Source organism: Saccostrea cucullata, unplaced genomic scaffold (assembly GCF_032062105.1).
Source record: "Saccostrea cucullata isolate Sc308-1 unplaced genomic scaffold, CSIRO_AGI_Scuc_v1 ctg3903, whole genome shotgun sequence".
Lineage (NCBI taxonomy): Eukaryota > Metazoa > Mollusca > Bivalvia > Ostreida > Ostreidae > Saccostrea > Saccostrea cuccullata.
The window spans coordinates 1,311-28,768 of NW_026932205.1; the positions used below are offsets into that span (position 1 = coordinate 1,311).

Sequence of the window (27,458 nt, forward strand, 5' to 3'; positions counted from 1 at the left end):
AAGAGTCTCATGAGTTTTCAAATATTTTTAATTTTAAGGCTCTGTCGAAAGATGTTTTCTCCCCCTAGGCACCTGATCCCATTTTCTATGCTGCATTGATGGGTCCTTGTAATTGCACTGTTAACGACCTGGCATTTTAAATAAAATTTTGAAGATTAGTCAATGTTTGTTATGAGTCTTCCTGTTCTACACCATTGTACCATGCAATATCTGGATTGTTTGTATAACCCATGTAAAGATGACGAGTCACACTAGCTTTTTATTTAAAATAAGTATGAGAGCAGGAAGAGTTTCATAACCTGAACATAGACTGATTTTTTGAAACAATTCTCATTAAACCAATGGCATGTATTTATAAAAGATATCAAAACTGAAAATGTAAAGAAATAGATTAATTTACTTCAAACACACAAACAAAATATATTGGGAGAATTTTGTCCTACAAAGGTTTCTTAAAGTTTGCATTATAATACTTAAATAAAAACTTTTTACTACTTTATGATCAGTACTCTACTGTTTTACATGTATATGTAATATGGCATGCACTTAAACTTTTATCTGTTTTATCAGTGGAAAGCGAATAGATTACTTGTTAACGACGCTTGCGCAGCTGATACATGTGTAATGCACTTGTAAGTCAAGATATATACTGATATCTAAATTAGTTGTTAAAGCCTGTGCATGTTGGCAGTTGTTAAGGAAGTCCATCAGTAGGATTTATCAATGTTTTTTAAGGAAGTTTCCCATTATATAAATGCAAATGCGCATCCTGTATAATGTTGCCACTAAATCCTCCAGGATACAGCATATACATTGAAGTCTTCGACTGGCTTGATCTCTTGTGTATCCTTTACGTTACTGATTCAGAAGTTACTGTTTTTGAAAGACGAAGTCTTAATAATTTTTTTACATTCTATTTCAATGATTAATTAGTTTTCTTTACTGATTTGATTAATAGAATCATGCAATGGTTGAACAGAAACTCTCTTTTTGGACAAATAATGCCAAGGGAGTGCGATTTATAGACCTTTTTTTTTTAAATTTTAATTTATCAGCGATTGACCGGTCTATATAAAAATCAAAGTCAATTAACGAGGCCGAGTCTAATTCGAGTGTGCATGGCTTTTGCGCAGCCTTTTAATTTCACGCAGTCATAAGTGCGACAGTTCACCTTTCCCAAATGTTGTGATTTTAATATAAGATTAATATTATCTGAAACGGCTACTGGTCTGAAAGTGTGATTTCACGCAATAATTTGGAAAAAACGCTGAAACGGCTCTAACGACGTCACTGTTTTCCGATTTTGTAAGCAACGCTGAAGATTGACACATGACTTGTTTAATATTTTTGCAGACGTCCATGGATATTATACTAAAAACTGTTAACAGAACATTAAAGGAAGCATACTAGCAATCTAAATGTTGCTATTTTTACCAAAAAGAATTATCTGCGCCGATAATTCATCTGCACCGATATGTATTTATACCCCAATATTGCAATTTTAGAGGTACTAGGCATCAAAAAAATAAACTTTGTAATTTAGACCTAGACCAAACAAGATGGTCAACTTTTTTTTAAATTTCACAATGTGGTGACTTTTTACAATAACTTTCATCTACTTGACTGAAGAAGAAATCTCTAGGGCAGAAATACAATATATATGGAAAAAATATGATAATTTGGCGCTTTTCCAACAAATTTCCATAGGGTCCAATAGTAAAGTTAAACAACTTTTTAGATGGTCCCCTAAGAAATCGGGATGGTAAACATTCGATTTTTTAATCTTAAAACAATAAATATAACAGTAAAAATTAATTAACGAAAAATTATCAAAATCCCTTGGGTAGAAATAATTAGACTCGGCCTCGTTAAGTTTGCACGATCCGACCGAGTAGTCAAACTCTAGGCATTTTCTCCTAATACAAGGCGACCCTTCCTATACCATGATTTTAACAGGAAAAAGACACTTCTAGGCGTTCATAGATTTCAGTGTTAGAAGGCATACACACAATGACTAGACTTAAAAAGGTTTGTACATGTATTTCTTTGTGTTTTTAATTCATTTCGTGTTTGAAAAATAACTGCCAATAAATAATAGAATTTTTCACAACGTTTTATATTTTCAAGGGACTTCATTATTTTAATAAATTGCCTAACAAAAACAAACAGGCTACTTCCTTTTACAAGCTAAAAAAAGATAGACTAAGGAAAAATATTATGCATTACATAACCCATATATAAAGGAAAAAAAATATATTCAAAATCTTCATAAATGCTATCAATACTGTTTATTCCGATATGTATTGTGACAAAATTTTGTGTGTTAAGGACGGTGTATCAAATTGAACAGCACAAAGAAACCTCGAAATAGCAGTAGGAATGAAAAATAAAATAAGGAATTTTCAAAGAAAGATTACAACGGTGCAAAATTAAATAACACTCACGGTCGGTTTACTGTAGACATCTGAGGACAAACAATGTATAATGTGTTGTGGATCATAAATTCTAGTTCTTGAAATATTCATAACAGCGTTTCAACTGAATTATGGAAGCTTACAAATCACATAGAAATTCTCTTCAGGGTGGGATCGGTTGCAATGAAGCAGTGAACATTTCTTGTCGGGCGATCACACCCGCCATTGTCAAGGAAAAACCAGATAAATCTGTAGACCACTCAGTATGTTAATAATGGCGTTATATACATGTAATTAGTATGAAAAGAGGTTCATCAGCATTTGGCTTGATAGTACGTGTAGATTGTATTTACTGAAAAGGTTATTGTATAGGCCAAATAACTTGCGAAATGTTTACTTTAAATGAGACTGTTAAATTAGATTTTGTTTTTTAATCAAAATTATCTAAAAATTTGGCTTGCATCTGTTCTCAGTTTATGATCCTGCGGCCAGCTCCCTCTTCCAGCAAGTTTTTGTAAATTCAATGGAAACTAATTGGGCTCCTTTATTAGCCGCCTTTTTAGGTCACCTGAGTAAACTCAGGTGACCTATTGCTGTCCGTTTTCGTCCGTCGTCGTGCGTTATTATTTAAACATTTTCAGCTTCATCTCTGCAACCACTGAACCAATTTCAACCAAATTTGGCACAAAGCATCTATGGGTAAACGGGAACAAAATTTATGATTTTCATGATCACTGCCCCCTGGGGCCTGAGGGGTGGGGCCAAAACCACTAAAATTAATGCAATCTTTAAAAATCTTCTTCTTTACTCCTGGACATCAAGCAGTCAAACTGTTTGCAAAATTGTAATTGGCATTGAGTCCTCTACCAAAATTGTGATATTCATGGCCCTGGGGTCAGGGGTTCTACTGCTAGGCTGGGGCTAAATAAGTATATAGTAAAAATGCATTATTTCTTTGAAAAATCTTCTTCTCTGCTCCTGGGTATTAAATAAACCAATTAAGTACATAGTTATGATGAGCAAGAGTGCCTCTACCAAAATTGTTAAATCATGGCCCTGGGGTCAGGGGTTTTGGTGTTAGGGCGGGGCTCTATTAATGATATAGTGAAAATACATGAATTCTTTGAAAATCTTCTTCTCTACTCCTGGGTATTAAATAGAATAACTAAGTTCATAGTTATGATGAGCAAGAGAGCCTCTACCAAAATTGTGAATTTTATGGCCCCGGGGTCAGGGGTACTAGTGTTATGGCGGGGCTCTATTGATTATATAGTGAAAATACATGAATTCTTTGAAAATCTTCTTCTCTGTTCCTGGGTATTAAATAAACTAAGTACATAGTTATGATGAGCAAGAGTGTCTCTACCAAAATTGTAAATTTTATGGCCCCTGGGTCTAGGGTTCTGGTGTTAGGGCAGGGCTCTATTGATTATATAGTGAAAATGCATTAAATCTTTTAAAGTTTTCTTCTCTGCTCCTGGATATTAAGCAGATAAACTACCTATATAGTTATGAGTAAGGGCCCTAATCTTCCAGAATTGTGAATTTCAAGGCTCCATGGTCAGGGGTACCAAAGAGGGGGGACTGTACTTATTTACTGAAAATGAAAGAATTGTTTGAAATGTTAATCAAACAATTTTGAAAAGCAAGGATGCCTTTTCAAAAATTGTGCAATGTGTGGATCTAGGCCTAAGGGTCAGGGGTTCATGTGTGGTAGGGGCACAACTGATTATTGCTGAATATTATTAATTAGTTGAAATGCATTTTTTGTTCCCCTACCCTGCCTATGGGTATTAAGTAACCAAACTAAACAACTGCTAAGTTTATAGTTATGATGATCAATGCTGCCTCTTTCAAAATTGTGAATGCCATAGCATCAGGCTTAAAACATGAATCAAATTCAATCACTGGAAAGTTGTTGCATAATGCTCAAGTGACCTATAAGGCCTACCCTTGCATAATGCTCAAGTGACCTATAAGGCCTATGGGCCTCTTGTTATCTTATATAATATATATAAATGAAGCAGAATTTATACAGAAATCTTCTGTTTGATATTCAGATATATGTACACGTTTTATCAGCTAACAATTAATAGGGTCAATATAAAAAAAAAGCAGCTAAACGTGTCACTTCTTTGTAAAATCCTATTTCTTCTTTTCTCCCTATTTTGGATTGTTGCTTTACAATGTATGACATCTATACTTTCTATTTACTAATAGAATTTTTACAAAATTAATTTCATTAAAGTCAATGGATGATTTTTATTACACCAATCAGCCAAATTCATGCTGTCAATAGAATTCTTCTCTTCAAATAAGGATACATACGCCAAAAATTAAATGAAATTTTGTCTGAAAAATCATGTATGCATAAAATAAACGTTAAATAGAATATATGTTTGAATAAAAAAATCTGAGCCACATCTTCCATTTAACTGATACAGCATTAGATATGACTGTACAAGAAAATTGTGTCATTGGTGTTACCATTTTTGTTTTTGCTTTAAAAGAGTTATCATTCCTGATAAGAGAATATAAACAGTCCTAAGTCATATTACATCACTTCTCACCAAAAACAACAGAAAGTGTTCCTAGATATTCATGATCAGAACATATTGATGGACTTCAGAAGTAAAAAAGGTAGACTAGTACAAACATTTTTTGTCAGTGGTGTTTCCATCGTTATTTCAACAAGATTTTATATATTCATTGAACTCTTTTACGAAAGATATTCTTTAGGTGCACTAATAGCAATGTGAACAAAACTTTTACTTTATCCAGGGTAAATCAGAGATACCAGATCATTTTATGACTAATACGTCATTGGTGTTACTGTCATTGGCATTACTTCCTAAAGTTTAACACCAATGACAGGAATGGTTACACCACTGACAAAACAGGTACTTTTGGAGGCAAAATATATTCTTCTTATATCGAAAAAATTATTTTTTTGTATTCTACTTTGCAAACCTAATTTATGGTGCTTGAAAGTAATTAGATTTATTTTCCAATAAATATTTTTTTTTCACATACAGACATTTTGAATATATGGTAATGCCAATGACAACTTCAGATCATATACATGTAACACCAATGACAAACATTTTTTATGCTCATAAAATATATTTTCCCTTCTGAAAAATTCACAGGCCATGCATGAATGTCAGAGTTTATCACCTAAATAAAGTAAAATTAGTCAAGTTTAACTTAGTTTGTTTAAATCTCTCTATAAATAGTTACCTTTTATGGTAACACCAATGATTAGTGAAGTTACACCAGTGAGTGACATGAGATTTTGAATAATACATTTTATCTACTAGTTCTTTAATGAAGAATGTGGGTTTTAAAACAATTATATCCTTCACAATTGAGACTATTTACCCTACCAACATTATTTTCTTCAAACCAATGATAAACCAACACTATTTTTTTCAGCTTTTCCCATGCATTAGTATACAGTATACGTGTGGGGCTTAACTGAAGAAAAGTATTAGAAAAAATTAATCTTTGTAAAAGGGGGTTTTCTCCTTTATATTTTTTTAAAGTTATCTACATATCTACATAAATCTCTTATTCTTTAAATGATTAAATGACAGAACATCTCATGTAGCTCTGCATTATTCTATGGTCACATTGGGATAAGTCTCTGTCACTGGTGTTACCAGATTTCGTTTTGTTATAAGATCATTTTAAGTATGAAATCCCAGAAACTTATTTCATTGTTGTATGTTACCTATGCAGTGTATTCTGTCTTTCATATGAAGTTTTATGTTATATTATATTTAATTGCTAATTGTGAAGTGCTAAGTCATTGGTATTACTAATTTTGATCATTGGTGTTACAGTTGAGTCAGTGGAGTAACCAACCTAAATCTTGTTAATTTTTACTTTTAATAAGTTTAAATGTAAGAAATAACCTTATATTACCTAATTTCCCTCCTTGAAAAAAAATCATAAACTATATTATTTTGATTTATACACACATGGCACAACATTTACAGCATAGTTTAGCGTGTGTCTATTGATTTTTGTCTCATGTCAATGTCCAAATATGATTGAAAACTTAATTTTCATCACTGGACAACGTTACTTTTGTACTTATCAGTAAACTTGAATAATCCTAGTAAATGTTTATCATAGCTTGCATTCATAAGTTTTTCACTTGGTTCTATACAACAAAATTTTATAAGGTAACACCAATGACAGAAAAACACAGTTTGATAATTTTTACGAGAACATTCTGAACAAAATAGCTTCCCTACTGTTTGCTAAATGTTGTTTTCCCAAAATAATGTGCAGCTATATCAATTTAGATACCAAAAAGAAACGGAAATATTTAATTGTATCTCCAATTTTCATATGAACCATTTAGCTGCTTTTTTAGCTCTACTGGTCAGAGACCAGAAGAGCTTATGCGATAGTAATGCGTCCGGCGTCCGTCCGTCTGTAAACAATTTTTCAAAATGCTACTCCTCCTACAGTTTTGGTCTGATTTCAATATAACTTGGCATACAATTAGACTACACTAAGATTAATTCTGTGTATCGGTTTTTGATTTCGATAAACGGTGTTGCCGTGGTTACTAAAAATAGAAATTTCTGTGTAATTCTTTCAAAATGCTACTCCTCCTACAGTTTTGGTTTGATTACAATGTAACTTGGCACACAAGTAGACTACACTAAGATACATAATTCTGTGTATCGGTTTTTGTTTTCGATAAACGGTGTTGCCGTGGTTACTAAAAATAGGAATTTCTGTGTAATTCTTTCAAAATGCAACTCCTCCTACAGTTTTGGTTTGATTTCAATGTTACTTGGCACACAAGTAGACTACACTAAGATACATAATTCTGTATATTGATTTTTGATTTCGATGAACGGTGTTGCCGTGGTTACTAAAAATTGAAATTTCTGTGAAATTTTTTCAAAATGCTACTCCTCCTACAGTTTTGGTTTGATTTCAATGTAACTTGGCACACAAGTAGACTAAACTAAGATACATAATTCTGTATATCGGTTTTTGATTTCGATGAACGGTGTTGCCGTGGTTACTAAAAATAGAAATTTCTGTGAAATTCTTTCAAAATGCTACTTCTCCTACAGTTTTGGTCTGATTTCAATAAAACTTGTCACACAAGTAGACTACACTAAGATACTTTATTCTGTGTATCGGTTTTTTATTTCGATGAACGGTGTTGTCGTGGTTATTAAAAATTGAAATTTCTGTGAAATTCGTTCAAAATGCTACTTCTCCTTCAGTTTTGGTCTGATTTCAATGTAACTTGGCACACAAGTAGACTACAGTAAGATGCATAATACTGTTTATCGGTTTTTGATTTTGATGAATGGTGTTGCCGTGGTTACTATAAATAGAAATTTCTGTGAATTTCTTTCAAAATGCTACTCCTCCTACAGTTTTGGTCTGATTTCAGTGTAATTTGGCACACAAGTAGACTACACTAAGATACATAATTCTTTGTATTGGTTTTGATTTTGATGAACGATGTTGCCGTGGTTACTAAAAATAGAAATTTCTGATTAATACTCTCGAAATGCTACTCCAAATACAGATTTAGTTTGATTATAATATAATTTGGCATACAAGTAGAATACACTAAGAACATAAAGAGACTTAATCAAGGATCATTATTCTATTTATTGCTGTTGGAAAGTTTCAATTCCCAACTGCTTAAGTACTTTTCTCTTCCTTTGCTATAAGTACAAACCAGTAGAGCTTCAGTCTCGACAGAGACTTCTGGTTTATATTGACCCAATTTATTTATTTAGTTACTTTTTTGTATATCGACTCGATATGTCCAGGTAAACTCAAAATTAGACATTACATCTGTTTCATATATATATGTTTTGGTCACTATAGAAAATAAGGTCCAATACCAAACCAGAAGTCTCTGTCGAGACTGAAGCTCTACTGGTTTGTACCTATAGCAAAGGAAGAGGAAAGTACTTAAGCAGTTGGGAATTGAAACTTTACACTAGCAAAAAAGAGAATAATGATCCTTGAATAAGTTTCTTTATGTTCTTAGTGTAGTCTACTTGCATGCCACATTATATTATAATCAGACTAAAACTGTATTTGAAGTAGCATTTTGAGAGTAACAGAAATTGCTATCTTTATTAACCAAGGTAATAATGTTCATTGAAGTCAAAAACGGATATAAAGAATTATGTACCTTAGTGTAGTCTACTTGTGTGCCAAGTTATATTGAAATCAGACCAAAACTGTAGGAGGAGTAGCATTTTGAAAGAATTTCACAGAAATTTCTATTTTTAGTAACGACGCCTACACCATTCGTCAAAATCAAAAACCGATAAACAGAATTATGTATCTTAGTGTAGTCTACTTGTGTGCCAAGTTATATTGAAATCAGACCAAAACTGTAGGAGGAGTAGCATTTTGAAAGAATTTCATAGAAATTTCTATATTTAGTAACAACGCCAACATCGTTTGTCGAAATCAAAAACCGATACACAGAATTATGTATCTTAGTGTAGTCTACTTGTGTGCCAAGTTATATTGAAATCAGACCAAAACTGTAGGAGGAGTAGCATTTTGAAAGAATTTCACAGAAATTTCTATTTTTAGTAACAACGCCAACATTGTTCGTCGAAATCAAAAACTGATACACAGAATTATGTATCTTAGTGTAGTCTACTTGTGTGCCAAGTTATATTGAAATCAGACCAAAACTGTAGGAGGAGTAGCATTTTGAAAGAATTTCACAGAAATTTCTATTTTTAGTAACAACGCCAACACCGTTCGTCGAAATCAAAAACCGATACACAGAATTATGTATCTTAGTGTAGTCTACTTGTGTGCCAAGTTATATTGAAATCAGACCAAAACTGTAGGAGGAGTAGCATTTTGAAAGAATTTCACAGAAATTTCTATTTTTAGTAACAACACCAACACCGTTCGTCGAAATCAAAATCCGATACACAGAATTATGTATCTTAGTGTAGTCTACTTATATGCCAAGTTATATTGAAATCAGATCAAAACTGTAGGAGGAGTAGCATTTTGAAAAATTGTTTACAGACAGACGGACAGACGGACGGACGCCGGACGCATTACTATCGCATAAGCTCTTCTGGTCTCTGACCAGTAGAGCTAAAAAACTATATAACTAATCCGATGAGCTTTTCCATCCTCAACTTTCCTTATTTTTAGCTCTACTGGTCAGAGACCAGAAGAGCTTATGCGATAGTAATGCGTCCGGCGTCCGTCCGTCTGTCCGTCTGTCTGTCTGTCTGTAAACAATTTTTCAAAATGCTACTCCTCCTACAGTTTTGATCTGATTTCAATATAACTTGGCATATAAGTAGACTACACTAAGATACATAATTCTGTATATCGGTTTTTGATTTCGACGAACGGTGTTGACGTTGTTACTAAAAATAGAAATGTCTGTGAAATTCTTTCAAAATGCTACTTCTCCTACAGTTTTAGTCTGATTTCAGTATAACCTGGCACACAAGTAGACTACACTAAGATACATAATTCTGTGTATCGGTTTTTGATTTCGACGAAAGGGGTTGGCGTTGTTACTAAAAATAGAAATTTCTGTGTAATTCTTTCAAAATGCTACTCCTCCTACAGTTTTGGTCTGATTTCAATAAAACTTGTCGCACAAGTAGACTACACTAAGATACATAATTCTGTGTATCGGTTTTTGATTTCTACGAACGATGTTGGCGTTGTTACTAAAAATAGAAATTTCTGTAAAATTCTTTCAAAATGCTACTCCTCCTACAGTTTTGGTCTGCTTTCAATATAACTTGGCACACAAGTAGACTACACTAAGATACATAATTCTGTATATCAGTTTTTGATTTCGACGAACGATGATGGCGTTGTTACTAAAAATAGAAATTTCTGTAAAATTCTTTCAAAATGCTACTTCTCCTACAGTTTTGGTCTGATTTCAATATAACTTGGCACACAAGTAGACTACACTAAGATACATAATTCTGTATATCGGTTTTTGATTTCGATGAACGGTGTTGGCATTGTTACTAAAAATAGAAATTTCTGTAAAATGCTTTCAAAATGCTACTCCTCCTACAGTTTTGGTATGATTTCAATATAACTTGGCACACAAGTCGATTACACTAAGGTACATAATTCTTTATATCCGTTTTTGACTTCAATGAACATTATTACCTTGGTTAATAAAGATAGCAATTTCTGTTACTCTCAAAATGCTACTTCAAATACAGTTTTAGTCTGATTATAATATAATGTGGCATGCAAGTAGACTACACTAAGAACATAAAGAGACTTACTCAAGGATCGTTATTCTCTTTTTTGCTAGTGTAAAGTTTCAATTCCCAACTGCTTAAGTACTTTCCTCTTCCTTTGCTATAAGTACAAACCAGTAGAGCTTCAGTCTCAACAGAGACTTCTGGTTGTAGTAATTTTCTGCTAACACATGTACATAGCACATGTCTCCTAACAGCTGTTCCATACTCACGAGCATGCTCCGAGTACAATGCTATCAATTTTTAACCAAGACAGGTTATTGACAGATAAGTTTCTGTTACAAGGGTTTAACAGCCTTATTTCAAGTCAACATTTCTTAAATGCAAGATTGATATACTGATCTTGTGAGCAATTATAACAAATCCTTTGTTTGTATCTTGGCTTGCGTTCGCGTGGCGCAGAGATTAGAGCGTCTGCACTAGAGTTGCCAAGGAAGGAATCAATCCTTATGTTGCGGGTTCGAATCCCACCGTGGGACGTGGAGACCGGTCCTTCGGATGAGACGGTATAAACCGAGGCCCCGTGTCGCAGAAGGTGCTGGCGCGAAAAAGATCCCTCCCTACTCAATGGCCCTGAGTATAGGACAAAATTTGCAGCCTTTACCGGTATATACTGACGTCTCCATATGAGTGAAAAGTTCTCGAGAGGGACGTTAAACAATATACAATCAATCAATTATACATTTTTGTCTCAATATAGATGTTCTTTTTCTACATTTAATATGACCATGTAATATATCCTCTGCCTGCACTTTATGTTTAAAGTGAGTTTGACCGGTCGGCAGGGGATGTCTTCTTTCCTCAAGCATCTGATCCCACTAGAATTTCAAGGGACTCGTATTGTATGCTATGGTCTCAAACTTCATATATGCTTTTTACGAATTGTTCACCACAAGGGACTGATGGGAGGGGGCATGTATTAGAATATCTTAACAGTAAGTACTTAATAGTTTCCATGAAACTATCTGATTTCTAAACACTTAATCTGGTAAGTTTTGATATTAACGACGACCGATTTTTTCCGTTTTCATACGATCGTGACAAGGAGTACACAGTGGTTGTGACCGGTCGGCAGGGAATGCTCACTAAATGGCACCTGATCCCTTCTCTGATGTTTAGAGGTCATTTTTGCTCGGTTCCCTAATTTTGTATTGTTGATTAGACTTTGGAGCTTGAATACTGTTCGTTATCTCCGTACATTTCATGATCTCATTTTTTTAAAAAAATTTCATATACTCAAACACTTTTATACACTAGGTTTATGTGAATTTTTTTCTATTGAAGGTGATAGCAGGACTGCTCGTTTTAATCCTTTTGATAAATGCTGCAGTCATTGTAAGTATGGTGTATATAGAACCTATGATGTAACCAATACTTTATTTAAAAAATGTAATTTCCTTGTATTTTATGTTGAATTATAGCAAAAAATACAATTCTTAAATATCATTACAATGTATTTGGCAATGCTTTATTGCGTTTTTCAGATTGTTGCTTTTCTTCTGAGGCCAAAACACAGAATTCATAAATTGACAGTCGACAACAGTATTCTCACTGACCTTGAACGCATTGGAGTACAAACTGGAGTACTAAATGTCGATGATTTAGTACCTGTCAATGAGCCATTAGACAGTGCGTTTTCTCAGAAAGTTTTTATATCAACGATTGGTTTATCTGGTATTGAAATTTTAATGTCCCTTCTAGTGCTGCTGATCTTGCTGAAAGCCAAAGAAGGTTGGAGATTAATATGGATGATACTATTGGCAATTTGTATTGTTGTAAGCATCTTCACTCTTTTAGCGCTGGGTGGTCATGACCATTGTAGACTATATAAAGCACTTGGAAAAGTAGGACTATTTTCCTAAAAGGACTATTTTTCTAGATCAATTAGATTACCTGATTTTTTTGGCTGGAGATTTGTATTGCAAATAAATAATCATCAAGTCTACGAAAACAAATACTTCTATTTTTAATTTCGTATAGAAATTCAGCTTTTGATTATAAATTATTTCAAGACAGATAAAATTTACACTACTATAAATATTAAATTTTCAAAGCTTATTATCAGCACAAAAGTATCATTTTGTTTTCTTTTGTAAACCAAAAAAAATTAAATACACTCTAAACAGCAAAATAGGCCAGAGATACATTATTCACAAAAGAAAAAAATTAAGGTCATAAGACATTCTTATTATTTAGAATATACATGTAGATATTTTGATACCAGAAAAAGTTTAATGTTCAATTTATGACATTTATTTTGATTATCATTATAGCTAAGCATCGTTACCACTGTGCTATTTGTAACACAATCAGTCAAACAAAGGAGGTTGGAGGACCCTATAGACAAAAACCTGAACAACAGCGAGTTTGTACGTTTTTTTCTCTTTAATTGTTTTTTCCATTTACTCCTTCTCCTTATATATCAAACTGAAGAAGAATTGGACATGAAAATATTTATCTCATTTGCAATATATTTCTGTATTTATAATTTTTTAAAATTCATTCATTATTTACTTTTCTTCAAAGTTTATAAAGCTGAAAAGTAATATGAGTGCATCTCTGACTAAAAATTATACCAGTGATAGCACAGATACAGACAACAATGTATCTGACAGCTGGAACTTAAGATTTTTCATCGGGGTAAGTTCTAATATTAAAATTATCAGGTGTAATTTTGAACTTCAATATCTTGAAATAGAAATATAGTCCACCAACCTTAAATGTAAATTATTTAGTTCGACAACCCTTAAATGAAAATTATTTAAATATTATTTTGTTAAAACGTGCCCCCTCAGTTTTCACTGCTATTGTCGATCTGCGCGATCCAGTGTGGAATAACACACTGATGTATTTTCATAATATCTAAATATCACTTGTATCATAAAGTAAAAAACTGTTTCAAGAAAACATAACCACGGGCCTTATAAGTTATTGGTCACCTGAGTACATATATCATGCAACAACTTTCCAACAATTTAATTTGAGGCCATGAAATTCACAATTTTAAGTGAGGCACCATTGTTTATCATAACTATTTACTTAGCATGCTTACTTTGATTACTTAATACCCAAGGCAGATTAGAGGAAAAAAAAGAAAATATGCATTTCCAATATAAAATCAGTAGTGGCCATCTCACAGGAACTCCTGGCCTTTGGGCCACACATTTGAACATTTTGGAAAAGGCACCTTGCTTATTTGGATCAATACCAAGGAGCATTATTTCATTTTTATCGTATACTCATTACTGCTTCCTCCCTCTCTATGCTACCCATGACACAAAGGCCTTGAAAATCACAATTCTGGAAGAAGGACACTTGCTCATCAGTAGTTATTAAGTTTAATATCCGGGAGCAGAGAAGATATGGCATGAGGCCATGACATTCAAAGTTTTGGAAGAGACGCCCTTCCTCATCATACTACATGTACATGTATGTAGTAAGTTTAATACCCAGGAGTAGAGAAGAAAATTTCAAACAATTAATGCATTTTAAGTATGGAATCATAAGAAATATGTCCTAGTAGCGGATTCCATATCCTGGGTCCATAAAATGAAGAGTTTTGGAAGAGACATTCTTGCTCATCATAAGTCTACATTAAGTTTTTTTGTTTAATGCCAGGGAGCAGAGAAGAACATTTTTAAAGAAATAATGCATTAATTCATTTTCATTATATATGTATAATCTATTTAGCCCCGCCCAGCACTAGAACCCCTGACCCTAGGGCCATGAATCTCACAATTTTGGTAGAGGACTCAATGCTTATTACAATCATGCAAACACTTTGAATGTTTTATGTCCAGAAGTAAAGATAATTTTAAAAGATTGCATTAATTTAACGGTTTTGGTCCCACCCCTCTGGTTCCAGGGGAGGAGGGAAAATGAAATTCTTAATTTTTGTTAACCTTCACCCATAGATGCTTTATGCCCTGTTTTGCTTGAGTTGTTTCAGAGCTGAAAATTATCAAAAAGTAACTAACGAAGCATTACGACGGACGAAAGGAGATAGCAATAGGTCACGTGAGGGACTCAAGTGACCTAAAAACCCTGCCTCTCAAACTTGGAAAGAAACATTAAATTTAACAACCCATTTTTGCAAAATAGGAAAAAGGTCAAATGGACTGTAACGTTAATATTTTAATGCTTTATGACAAACTATTTGTACTAAATGCGTAGAATTATGGAAGCTCTAAACACTAACAAAAAGTGCTTTTTGGACTTGGAGAAAAATATATCATATAAAGGTGTGTATATTTAGATTATTTAATTAATTTTCAACGTAGGTTATCTGCCTTAACTATGCAGGAAAAAAGTTCAAAGAAAAGTGACTTTGAGTGAACCAAAACACTGTTGTTTATTTACATTGGGAAGAATAATGCAACTAATGAATTCAATTACTTATTCTTGGTCTAATATAATGTTAAGCATATTATAGTCTATAACAAATTTTATAATAAACTGTAAATAAACAATTTTTTTTAATTTCACTTCTAAGGCAGATCACTCTATTAACATTAAAATATCCTGCAATTAGAACTCTTTAGTATGCAGTGTTTGGAGCTTCTTTTTTCAAAAGTATGCCGTTTATCGGCACAACGAACTTCGTATTTTGAGAAATAAATCAAGTTCAAGGGAAAAAGTTGTATTTTGCAAAGTCCATATAATTTTTAATGGTTTTTCAAACTAAAGACTATGCCATTATATATATATTTACTGAAATGTTGACGTTTTTTTTTTTTTTTTTTTTTTTTTTTTATTTCGTTATTTCGCGATTATGACTTCAAATGGAGTTTTAATAGTATTGTTAATAACATATATTTCCAGCGTAATTGTTGCGCTGTTAACCCGATAAACTCTACCACGAATGACTTTGACACAACACCATGGTGTACAACATCTGGAGATTGTCAGATGACCAACTCACAGATACCAAAGACATGCTGTGCAAGCTACAATGCAAAGAATCCTTCAGAGACAAATAGCAGATGTTACGAATATGTAGAGTCAGGCTTCTATAAAATGGTAATTGAAATACAGTTTACATAAAAACGATAATTATAAGTATATTTTAAGAAAAAGAATTATATATAAGATTATTTTCGTTAAAAGATCTTTATGAATCCAAATACGATTTTTTTCATTTTTCTTAAGATATACATATATAGAAGCTGCAGTGACTATAAAAACAATAAAGTCCAAGTGACTTATAATCGAGTTTAAATGAATGTTAACGAATCATGGTCAGTTTTAATGATTGTATTTTATTGTAGGGATGCTTTAATGTAGTAAAACGTGAGCTTCAATTTCATAAAGATGATTATATCCAACGACAAAAGGAACAACAAAAGAATCAAAACAAGTATTTTAAGGATGTTACCATATATTGGAAAATTTTAAGTTACATAAAGGTACAGATTTTGATTCATAATTGGAATGCATATTACAAGATTTTCAAAACTCGTTTTAACATCTTATCTAAAAGATAATGGACACAGGTTGTCTGGGGAAGCTATTAAGAATATTCGATCCTAAACCGGGAATGATAACTCCTAAAATTGTCATTTAAATTAAAAAGCCTCAATATAAAGTTGGAAATTAAATTTTTTTATGCAACGATTCGATAGTAAAATTTACGATTTTCTTTTTATGCATCTTCATATAATTCAATGTTCTTATAAGATGTAGGAACCATATGTAAAAGTTCTATATACATGAAAATGTCAAAAACAAATTAATATAGTTTTAGAGAAATGGGATTTTCTTGAATCTACCCTTGGATACCAAAGCTTATTAGCATGATTTAAAAATTAGAAATGACGATATCATCTGTTATGTCTTGCGCAATTGCAATAGTAAAAGTTTTTAAAACACATATTATATATCAATTGAATGAAATAGAATATTGCACATCTTTGAAACACATTCTTACATATTTTTTGGATACCTATAGCTTTTTAACCTACAATATATTTGATAATTAGAAATTTTCAATTAGAAATCGCATATCTGATGTTTCTATTCACATTTCCTGAATATATATTGGATATGTGATAATTTTCCCTATATATTACAAGAGATGTTTATAAAACACTTACGCCCCCCTCCCCCCAAAATTGGAATTTTTCTAAGTCCAAGGGGCATAACTCTGTCCAAAATGGCTCGATCGTAACCAAAAACAGAACGTGGCCTAAATATTTTTATAAAAAATCTGTATTTCAATATGTGCAACCCCTGCAAAGAAAATGAACGGAAACTGCAAAAAATGGGATTTTTCTAAATCCAAGGGGCATAACTCTGTCCAAAATGGTTTGATCGTACCCAAATCAAAAGTTGACCTATATATTGTTCTGATAAATCTTTATACCAAATTTCATCTCAGTATGTTTAACCTCTGCAAAGAAAATGGACGGAAACTGCAAATAATTGGAATTTTTCCAAGTCCAAGGGGCATAACTCTGCCCAAGATGGTACGATCGTACCTAAAACAAAACTTGACCTAGATATTGTTATGATAAATCTGTATACCAAATTTCATTTCAATATTTGCACCCTCTGCAAAGAAAATGAACGGACCGACAGCCAGCAGCAAAGCAATATGCCCTCCCTTCTTCGAAGGGGGGCATAATAATTAACTACAAAGATTAACTTTGAAGAAATACCTTGGCTAAATAGTTAGTTTTAAAATATATGTGTGAGCATTTCCTATTTCTGACCAGGTTACTTTCTGAAACGATGTAAATTATTGACAAACAAGTTGATGAAACAAGAATATCGGCAGTCTCGTTTATAGTTATCATTCCGTAAATTCTATGGTCGATCCCACCTCTGATGTTTTTGAGGTCCCTGTTTGCTCTGTTCCCATTTTGTATAGTTTTATGGACTTTGATATTGAATACTGTTCGTTATCTCCTTATTCTTCATCGATACAATGAACTTGTCATCAAATACAATTTATTACTCCTCCATGGTACCTTGTCCCACCTCTGATTTTGGGGGGTCCGTGTTTGCTCTGCTCCTATATCGTATTGTTTTATGGACTTTTGATCTTGAAAACTGTTCGTTATCTCCATTCCCATGGGAACCAATTACGCCCCGTTAATAGCAGACCTATTTTTGAATTCACATAAAGCAGAATTTGTGCAAAATCTTATGCGGGAAAAGAAGAAAAGACTTGCTTTGGCCTTCAACTCGACATTTAGATAAATCGACAACGTATTGTCAACTAACAATGGTAATTTCCATTCTTATGTCGATACGATAAATCCCGTAGAGGTTGAGATAAAAGATACCACAGAGTGACACATCTGTTTCATATTTAGATATTTTACTTGAAAAAGACGCTAATGGTAATCTAACAACCAAGCTCTATGATAAACGTGATGACTTTAACTTTTCTATTGTCAACTTCCCTTACTTATGCAGCAATATATCTTCATTACCTGCATACGGAGTTTACATATCCTTGTTGATTGAGCAGGCTCTACGTATGAACAATTTCTATAACGATGTATATTATTGACAAACAAGTTGATGAAACAAGAATTTCAGCAGACTCGTTTAAAGTCATCATTTCGTAAGTTCTATGGTCGATACAATGACCTTGTCAGCAAATACAATTTATGATAGAGTCAAATCCTGACTGACGTTTTCCATATTATTGACAGTCCATTATTTTTATACACTGAATTGACGACGGATTTTTCCGTTATTTCCCGATCATGACAAGGCGCACACGGTGGGTGTAACCGGTCGGCAGGGGACGCTTACTCCTCCATGGCACCTGATCCCACCTCTGAGGTTTCGGAGGTCTGTGTTTACTCTGCTCCTATTTTGTATTGGTTTTTTTTATCTGTACTACTGTTCGATTTGTTATATCCATACGTTTCATTCACCTTTAAATTCCCATTTTCACAATATTTAGAAAAAATATCTAATCGATGTTGATAGTCATAATGGTCATCTGAGAGCAAAATACTTTAACATCTGCATATAAAAACATACAGTTTCATATATAGGTTAATATTCCTTTCCACTTCATCTGACAATGTTGTTTGACCATTGACATCATTTAGGACGATTTCCATCTTAGTTTGGACTTTCAGTAAGGCGTGGCATTCTCGACGTTACATAATTACCTTCTGAAATTAACACAGCTTTCCTTCACTGTTGAAAAATACATGCCAATTAGTTTATCGAATAACCAATAACATTGTCTCGTCCGACAAAGAGGTGGACCTTAAGTCGTCTCATCGTTATCAACAACAATTTAAAGTTCCTGATGTTATTAATTTCTTAACCCGAAACCGATTAGAATCTATTCGCCATTTGACAGACGCTAAATTACATAACGACGAGAATGCCATGCCTTACTGAAAGTCCAGACTAAGGTGGAAATCGTCCTACAAGAAATTCTAGATCTTAATCATTGAGCTACAGTGAAAGAAAGAATACGAGACAAGTATTCACTAGTAAAACTACTGATAGATTGAAAAACGTTAAGCAAATCTAATACATAAATAACATTTTGATGTTATCGCAGAGTTAAGTAGCATGCCAAATATAGGTACATATCTATTTTAAAGTTATGCTAAACAATATAAATGTATACGGACACAATAATATGACAGAAGTATAATAATCTGCTGAAAATAAAGTGATTTTTTTAATGACGTCATAATTTTAAAAAGTCTTAATTATATTACTTTTACTTATCATCACTTTTTTCCCATTAACAATTGTACAGTCTATCCAATTTGCATTTTATAAAATATACATTGTTATGTCACAGTAAACAAAGTTTCAGGGTATATAGCTTTGTCCTATCCGTCTAGCTGTTTGTCTGCAAAAACTAACCTAAGTCTTGAGTGGGTGGGGCTATGGCTTTCATATTTCAAAGATGCATTCCCTGTGACAAGAACTTTCTTTGGGTACTACGAAATATGACCTTGACCTGTGAGTTTGACCTACTTTTACAAAAAATTCCACACTTTTACTTTGGCCATAACTTTTTAACGGTTGATACTAGGACTTTCATACTTCTTATATGTATTTTTGTGTGAGTAGACCTTTTATTGGATTTAAAACCCTTTGACTATGACCTTGGTACATATAGATTGACCTACTTTTAAATTTTGTCATAACTTTTTAACGGTAAGGTCTAGGACTCAACACGTATAATTCTAGTGACAAGACCTTCCCTAGAAAACCAACAGTTTTAACCTTTTGAACTTTAACCTAGGTGTTTAATCCACTTTTTAAGAACTTAAACCTTGGTCATAACTTTTAAACGGTTAAAGCTAAGGCTTTCCTACTTCAAATATGTAATCAATGTGAGACCTTTCTTAGGAAAACAACAACGTTGACCCTTTGACCTTGACGTAGGAGTTTGACCTTCTCTGGAAAAAACTTTAATCTTGGCCAGAACTTTTGAACAGATGGTGCTTGGGCTTTCATATTTAACAAAAGGAAGCCTTTGGGTAACAACAAATTTGATTTGCATTTGAGAAAGTTTCATCTTGCAATCAATGTTGGCATCAATGTTTCACAATCTTAAGACATCTTGTTTACTTTGTTTTGGCTAGTTAAAAACCTTGATGCGCAGTTATGTGATCAGGGATTTATGTTTACGTTAATCAAAGAAGTGCAAGAAGGCCGACAAAAAACTTTAAACAAAAAGTCACTGTCGAGACTGTAGCTCTACGGGTTTGTACTTAAAACAAAGGTAGAGAAAAGTAGCAGTTGGGACTTGAAACTTTACAACAGCAATAAATAGAATAATGATCTTTCATGAAGTCTCTTTTGTCGAAAATTGCAATAAGACTACAACTGTAGGAGTAGCTTTCATTAAAATATCACAGAATTTCAATTATAGTTACCATGGAAACATCATTCATCAAAATCAACACGAGGCCCATGGGTCACATCGCTCACCTGAGCACTGTGGTAAGGGTGGGACTATGATTTGAACAAACATGAATCTACACTAACCAAGGATGCCTGCATATTTCTTAAGCTAACTACCGCTTTTTTACCTTTTAAGTCCCCCCCCCCCCCCCGTGATTGAAACAAAATTAAATCTACAATACCTGAGGATGATTCCAGGTAAATATGATTAATCATGGCTTTGCTGTGTCCATGAAAAAGATTTTAATTTTTTTCCTGTATATCACTATGTAAAAAATTGCTCCCCCATTGTGGTCCCACCCTACCCCAAGGGGTCATGATTTGAACAAACTTGAATCTACACTACCTGAGGATGCTTCCATATAAATATGACCAATCATGGCTTTGCTGTTCTTGAGAAGAAGATTTTGATAGATTTTTCCTATAAATTTCTATGTAAATCTTGGATCATCCCTTGTGGCCTCGCACTACCACCGGGGGTCATGATTTGAACAAACTTGAATCTACACTACCGGAGGATGCTTCTCTATAAGTTTTATCTTTGGCACAGTGGTTCTTGAGAAGATTTTTTAAACATGCCACCAAATTTTCACTATTTCTCAATTATCCCCTCTTGAATTGGGGGGTGGCTCTTCATTTGAACAAACTTGAATCCCCTTTACCCAAGGATGCTTTGTGGCAAGTTTGGTAAAATTGGCCATGTGTTTCCGGAGAAGAAGTCGAAAATGTAAACAGTTTACAGACAGACGGACTACAGACAAAATGTGATGAGAAAAACTCACTTAAGCTTTCAGCTCAGATGAGCTAAAAAAACAAAAAAAGACAATTGTGTATCTCAGTTTAGTCACATCATATTATTTTCAGATTAAAACTGTTTTTGGTGAAGCATTTTTAAGTATTTCAGAGAAATTTCTAATTTTAGTAACAATAGCAACACCATTCATCGAAATCAAAATTACATAAACAGAGTTATGTAACTTAGTGTAGTCTACTTGTGTGCCAAGTTATATTTAATCAGATCAAAACTGTAGCATTTTGAAAGGATTTCACAGAAACTTCTATTTTTAGTAACGATGTCAACACCGTTCATCGAAATCAAAAACTGATACATGGAATTATGTACCTCAGTGATATTTATCTGTATGCGAAGTTATATTGAAATCAGACAAAAACTGTATGAGGAATAGCATTTTAAAAAATTGTTAATAGACAGACAGACGGACGTACGACGGACACATTACTATCGCATAAGATCCTCTGGTTTCTGAGCAGTAGAGCTAAAAACTAAAAAGATTGTTTTTTACTCAAGCCCTAGAGGGGCTTGAGTTATCTAAAACGATGCTATGTCATCGATTTACTCAGTTTAAAATTATAAAAATATATTGGGTGCGTTCACAGTTCTTCAGATGGTAACCGTCGGTATTTTTAATTACCATTATTATACCAATGGTACCAATGTTTACCAATGGTAGTTACCACTGGTAAACTTTTTTGCAGGCCGACCACATTCACGTTAGGATTGGTAGCGCGGGATTTTCGTTCATTAGTGGGATCGTTAAAAATGGCGGAAAACACAGTGCACGCGAATGTGAGAGACATTTCGGATGTAGTTTTGCCTCTTCAGTTGGAAATAAAAGGGAAAAACTTTAAATTTCTGGTCAGGGGAAAAGATTTGAAGTATTTATCGGATCGTAAGTATAAAATTGAGTCAATACTTTACCTGTATATACATCATAGACACCCCTTCTCAATCCGCGAGGTTTTTTTTTTAATAAATACACACCTGTATTATAAAATGATAAGTATATATGTATAAATTCTTTGTTTAAAACGCATATTTAGATGTATACATGAGTCATGACAAAAAATCCTTCGAATAATACATATAATTATTGTCTATGAAATCGTTATATACTTGTTGACAGTGTTATGCATGTTTTATCATCCGTGTATATAGTAATTATAGTATACACGCATACATTTGTATTTAGGCAAAATGACCTATTTAAAATTAAAAGTATAAAATTCCTTTTTCAGTTGTCTTACACTAATTGAATTTCTTTTTAATTTATTCAGATGTCGATGAAGTTAAGGAAGAGTTGACTGGTCTTATACCATTAGATGAAGTCCCAGATGACCCTATATATTTTACTTTTATCAACGGAAATGTCCACATCCCTGAAGTGGTTTTAAGGAAATTTAAAGAACACAAAAGTAAAGATGAAGATCAGAACAATAACATGGACGTGACAGCGGTTCAAGAAGATAATGATGGCGAATTAGAAAACTACTGTGAAACAGGAGCTGACAATGTTGAAAGTGACTCAGAGGGAGAATGCAAATCAAGATTTGAATGGAAATTGTCAACGACAAAAAAGCTGCTAGCTACACTCAAAGATAAAAAGAAAAAACAGGAATCTTTTTCGAAAAATGCATGGAAAAAGGTGGCGGAATCGATGAGTGGAGGAGGAAAGAAGAGTCCCTCGCCAGATCAGTGTAGAGAAAAGTTCTACTCTATGAGAAGAGCTTACCGAAAATATTTAACGGAAAAGAAAAAAACAGGAAACGGCAGGCCAAAGCCATTCCTACTTGAAATGGAAATGCATGACATATTACATGATGACCCAGCTTTTAACCCACCAATTGTGAAGAGCTCATTAGGAACTGAAGAGACCAGTTCTACCATAGTCTTAGGAGGAGAGGACACCAGTTCAGACAGCTGCTGCAGCAGTGAAAATGAGAAAAAAGCTCAAAAGAAAAAAGGCAATGAGTTAGTTGAGTACCTAAAAGACAGGGATGAGAAATTTCTCAATGCGTTCCAAAACATGCAGGAAAAAACAAACAAATTAATGGAGAAACTGATTGAAAAGTTGTAAAAATTGAGGAAGAATTTGAGAAGAAATTCCTTCTAGATACTTTTTTTTACACAAATTCTATGTGGTGCATTTTTTCTTTTTTTTTTTTGTTATTGTTATCTTGTTTATTTGTTGTTTATTTATATCAACGAAAGGAATCGATTATGATTTTTCTTAAATACAAAACAAAAGAAAAAAAAATACTACTGTGTTCTTTGAATTCATTTATTAGATGTTTAGTAGCTGTTGCATAAGTTGTTGTCTCAGTTGTACTCCTTGAAGTTCATGTCCATCTCTAGCAAATGTGTCATCAAAGTTCTCTGCTGCATTTGGTTGCTGCGGCTCAATTGGTAGATCACCATCATCTTCAGAGATGCATATATTGTGGAGAACACAAGCTGCAAGCACATTATTCACAAGAAGTGTCAAATCTAACATCTCAAACCTGTAAAGCCTCCGGAATCTGTTTTTCAGCATACCAAAAGCCCTTTCAATAACTTCTCGACATCTGCTGTGCGTTTTGTTGAATAGCTTTTGCTGTCTAGTCAAATTTCCATGGTCTCTAAAAGGAGTCACCAGCCATCCTAATAAAGGAAAACCTGAATCACCTAAAAGGCAAAATCCAGGTGGTATTCTCTCATTACTTTGGGCAAACAAATCAGATTGTCGCAGCACGGTAGAATCATGTGTGCTCCCTGGATTACCTGTCCAGACATAATTAAATGCTAGAGTGGCATCACAGGATGCCAAGAGAACAATAGAATAAAACCCTTTTCGGTTGAAATATGCCTGGTGAAGATGTTTAGGAGCAGTTATATGGATGTGACTCCCATCAATTGCTCCCAGTATGTTTTGAAACTGTGAGCGCTCAGCAAATAACCTGCATGTTTTATTAACTTGGATTGCATTGCTTGGCCATTTTATTATGTCGGGCATAATTTTACACAGAGCAGATCCAGTTCGTTTGATGCTTTTATGAAAACTGCTTTTAGAAACGTCAAATCTATCTGACATTGATCGCATGCTCTCGAGGTTACCTACAATAAATTGAATAATTATGTATTCATTTAAGTATCTCATGTCAATATTTAATTACTCTGAAACATACAATCCAAGATTTTTAAAATTAAATTCATTAACTTGCCTATAAACCACAAAAACATAAGTAGGTCTTTTTCCACATCAGGGGTTGGTCCAGTAGTTGGATTGTATTCAGATAGGACTCCTAACCGCAAAGATGTTGTTTGATATGTTCCTCTGGACAAGCGAAAATGCGACTTAAAGTCATCCATAGAATACAATGGGACAGTCATTTCAAAAAATCGATGAACCCGTGGTACATACTGACGCTTAATAGATCTTGCATAAAGGAAATCATTTCCGGACATTTGGTTATACATTAAAAATGTCTGTGTATTATTATGCTTTTGCATAAGCAAAGAAAGAATCAACTGATTTGTAGCCATGCTGGTTTACACAAGTATCTAATGGTTGCCATTGGCAGCCACTGGTAACCATTGGTAACTAATGTTGATTTCCTGACCAATGGCTAACAAAATTCTGTTCACAGTTCTATGGCTGCCAGTAGCACCAATGTCAAAAAATGGTACCAATATCAACCATTGATACTAATGGTTGCCATTGGCATCCACTGGTCACCATTGGTTACCAATGTCAATTTCCTAACCAATGGCTAACAAAATTCTGTTCACAGTTCTAAGGCTACCAATAGCACCATTGTCAAAAAATGGTACCAATAGCAACCATTGATTTTTACCATTGGTAGAACTGTGAACGCAACCATTATTTTTGTAGATAAAAATAATTCTAGAAGCAAAAATGAAGTTTATCTTGAAAACGTCTCTATATTGAAAGATATTAAGTGTTAAATGTCGGATTCTATTCTATGGCAAATGAACAATGAGTGAAGCTCCGCAGCGGCAACAGTTTCTATACAGAGATTTCGCGCTTTCCATCGCGTAGGAATCTCAGGTAACTTTTACAGTCACCGACAAAGCATCCATGAACGAGTCCACTGGTTACTCTGAAAGGTGACACAGGTTACCCTATCGTTAACAATTTCTACAATGCATGGCCAGAAAATGTGTGGCTGTGCCCCCAAACTGATATTGCTTCTCACAGGCCTGCAAATGGTGTATACTTTGAGTGACAGTAAAATAAAAGCACAAAACTAATGTTAAATTCTCCCTTACGTTTTTTTTAATTTTAAAAAATAGTATTATCTTCAGCTTTGGTAACGGAACCTACATAACTTCTATTGATTTCGTATGGAATATGTATTGGATATGCCGCACAGCTATATGAACCCGTAGTCACATGGGTTATTAACAAGCTATTTGGATTGATGTGTACCCGGTATTAAATGTTGTGACGCACGTCATTAAGCAAAAAATACTAAACTGTATAAAGTTTGAAGTATATTTTAAAAATGTCTACATAAAAAAATTCATTAAATTGAGAAACGGCAACAATGCTCTATTAAATATTCCTGAAAGTGTGGAACGTAAATTCATTTTAAAAAGTAGTACGATTAATTATATTTATTCTAATTTAATTTTGTTTCATTACATGCATTTTATTCAACAGAAGATTGAACTCAATAGCCCTCATCTTACACCATTATAGGATATTAATGACACTTCCTAGTTGACATTCTACAGCTTGAGTATCTCTGACGTTTTGTCAGTATATAATACTTGTTATTAATTTGCTCAGTTTGCATTTTTGAACCTTTTTCTTCTGAAGATTGAGGTTAAAAAAAAAAGCTCGTTGAAAGTAACTTAATTGAATCACAGTCCATGAGACAACTAATTCTAAGTACTGTCTCAACTTCCTCTTATTTATTGTCAAAATACTAAAACTACCAGTAAATACTATGTTATACATAGACCTATGCGTTTGTATGATACTACATATAATTCTTTACGCAAACTAGTAATACAATAATTGATATTTTAGAACTACTTCCATGATATCTTAATATACTCTATTTTACCACCAAATTTATAAAAAAGAGTAATTTGTACATTTGTTTCAGGGTGCCTCCTGTTTGTGTTCTATTTCCTGTTTCATTCTCAGTGTGATTTTGTTCAAGAAATGCCAAAATAAGGACACAAAAACAGAGATGAAAACAATGAAGTGAACGCATTCGACAAATCAAAGCAACCAAGTTGTTTTTTCGGAACATGTAACGTATTATAACATCCTTCAGGAATATATATTTACATTCACTAAAAATTTGTTCCTTTATTTCTTATGAAAAAACTGCTCTTCATTTCTCCGTAAACATGTCAATTCCTAAGCCACCTGATATTTGGGCTTTTCTTAAAGTAATCTGCCGGCGTATGAATATGGGAGACATTCTTTGGACTACTTTTTAAAAGTACTTCTAAATGTAAACATTCAAACGTATTTTGACAGTGCTTATTGACATGTCAGTCGCAATATTAAAAAAATATGAAAAATAAATACTCATTTTGTTATCTTTTTCTTCTTTCATTTAATTTTTTCTAACATAAATTTTAACACAATCGTCTGCAAATGTGATGTATATTTCCATACAATGGCAAGTTCTCACGGCCAGAATCAGTTAATTTGGTCACTTTGAATTTGGTTTAGAAATAGAGTTTGATGAATTCGATTTTTAACATTTAGATATGTTATGTAGCAGTAAAATAGAATATATAGAAATAGAATATATCACTGAAAAGCCTTCCTGCTTTGTCTGATCTCCCTAAACTTGAGACACCCGACCCCCCCCCCCCCCCCCTTAACATGCCCAAAGCGTGTAAAAGATTCAAAGAAAGAACAGAAGAAGTGAACATGTTATTTGAAGCTCGCCAAATGCCCGGCACCAAGAAAAACACAAACTGGGAGTGTAAAGTGTTTCAAGGTAATATACGCGTGTAGGATATACATGTATACATGTACTGCAAACTATATAAAATAGCGAAACAAAAATGTGTATAGATTCTACATCTAAAAGAGAA

At 33.5% G+C, this 27,458-nt stretch overlaps 2 protein-coding genes across 2 annotated transcripts; both read left to right on the forward strand.

Annotated features, from left to right (window-relative positions):
* The first annotated feature begins 1,874 nt into the window (after window positions 1–1,874).
* LOC134234650 (uncharacterized) lies at window positions 1,875–26,937 on the forward strand. Its single transcript, XM_062716716.1, has 8 exons — window positions 1,875–2,028; window positions 11,978–12,028; window positions 12,178–12,468; window positions 12,967–13,062; window positions 13,220–13,333; window positions 15,515–15,712; window positions 15,961–16,098; window positions 26,507–26,937. The coding sequence occupies exons 1-8, from the start codon at window positions 2,011–2,013 to the stop codon at window positions 26,609–26,611; spliced, it is 1,011 nt and encodes a 336-aa protein (XP_062572700.1). The 5' UTR covers window positions 1,875–2,010; the 3' UTR covers window positions 26,612–26,937.
* Window positions 22,029–23,598, forward strand: LOC134234651 (uncharacterized). Its single transcript, XM_062716717.1, has 2 exons — window positions 22,029–22,284; window positions 22,670–23,598. The coding sequence occupies exons 1-2, from the start codon at window positions 22,059–22,061 to the stop codon at window positions 23,467–23,469; spliced, it is 1,026 nt and encodes a 341-aa protein (XP_062572701.1). The 5' UTR covers window positions 22,029–22,058; the 3' UTR covers window positions 23,470–23,598.
* Window positions 26,938–27,458: the final 521 nt, after the last annotated feature.

What these genes read in the sequence shown, in the direction of transcription:
- LOC134234650 (XM_062716716.1), top strand. An exon ending in TGATAAATGCTGCAGTCATT is followed by an intron (nt 12,029 to 12,177) that starts GTAAGTATGGTG and finishes TGCGTTTTTCAG; the next exon opens with ATTGTTGCTTTTCTTCTGAG. An exon ending in AGTCAGGCTTCTATAAAATG is followed by an intron (nt 15,713 to 15,960) that starts GTAATTGAAATA and finishes ATTTTATTGTAG; the next exon opens with GGATGCTTTAATGTAGTAAA.
- LOC134234651 (XM_062716717.1), top strand. Translation starts at nt 22,059, where the DNA reads ATGGTAGTTACCACTGGTAAACTTTTTTGCAGGCCGACCACATTCACG. An exon ending in TTTGAAGTATTTATCGGATC is followed by an intron (nt 22,285 to 22,669) that starts GTAAGTATAAAA and finishes TAATTTATTCAG; the next exon opens with ATGTCGATGAAGTTAAGGAA.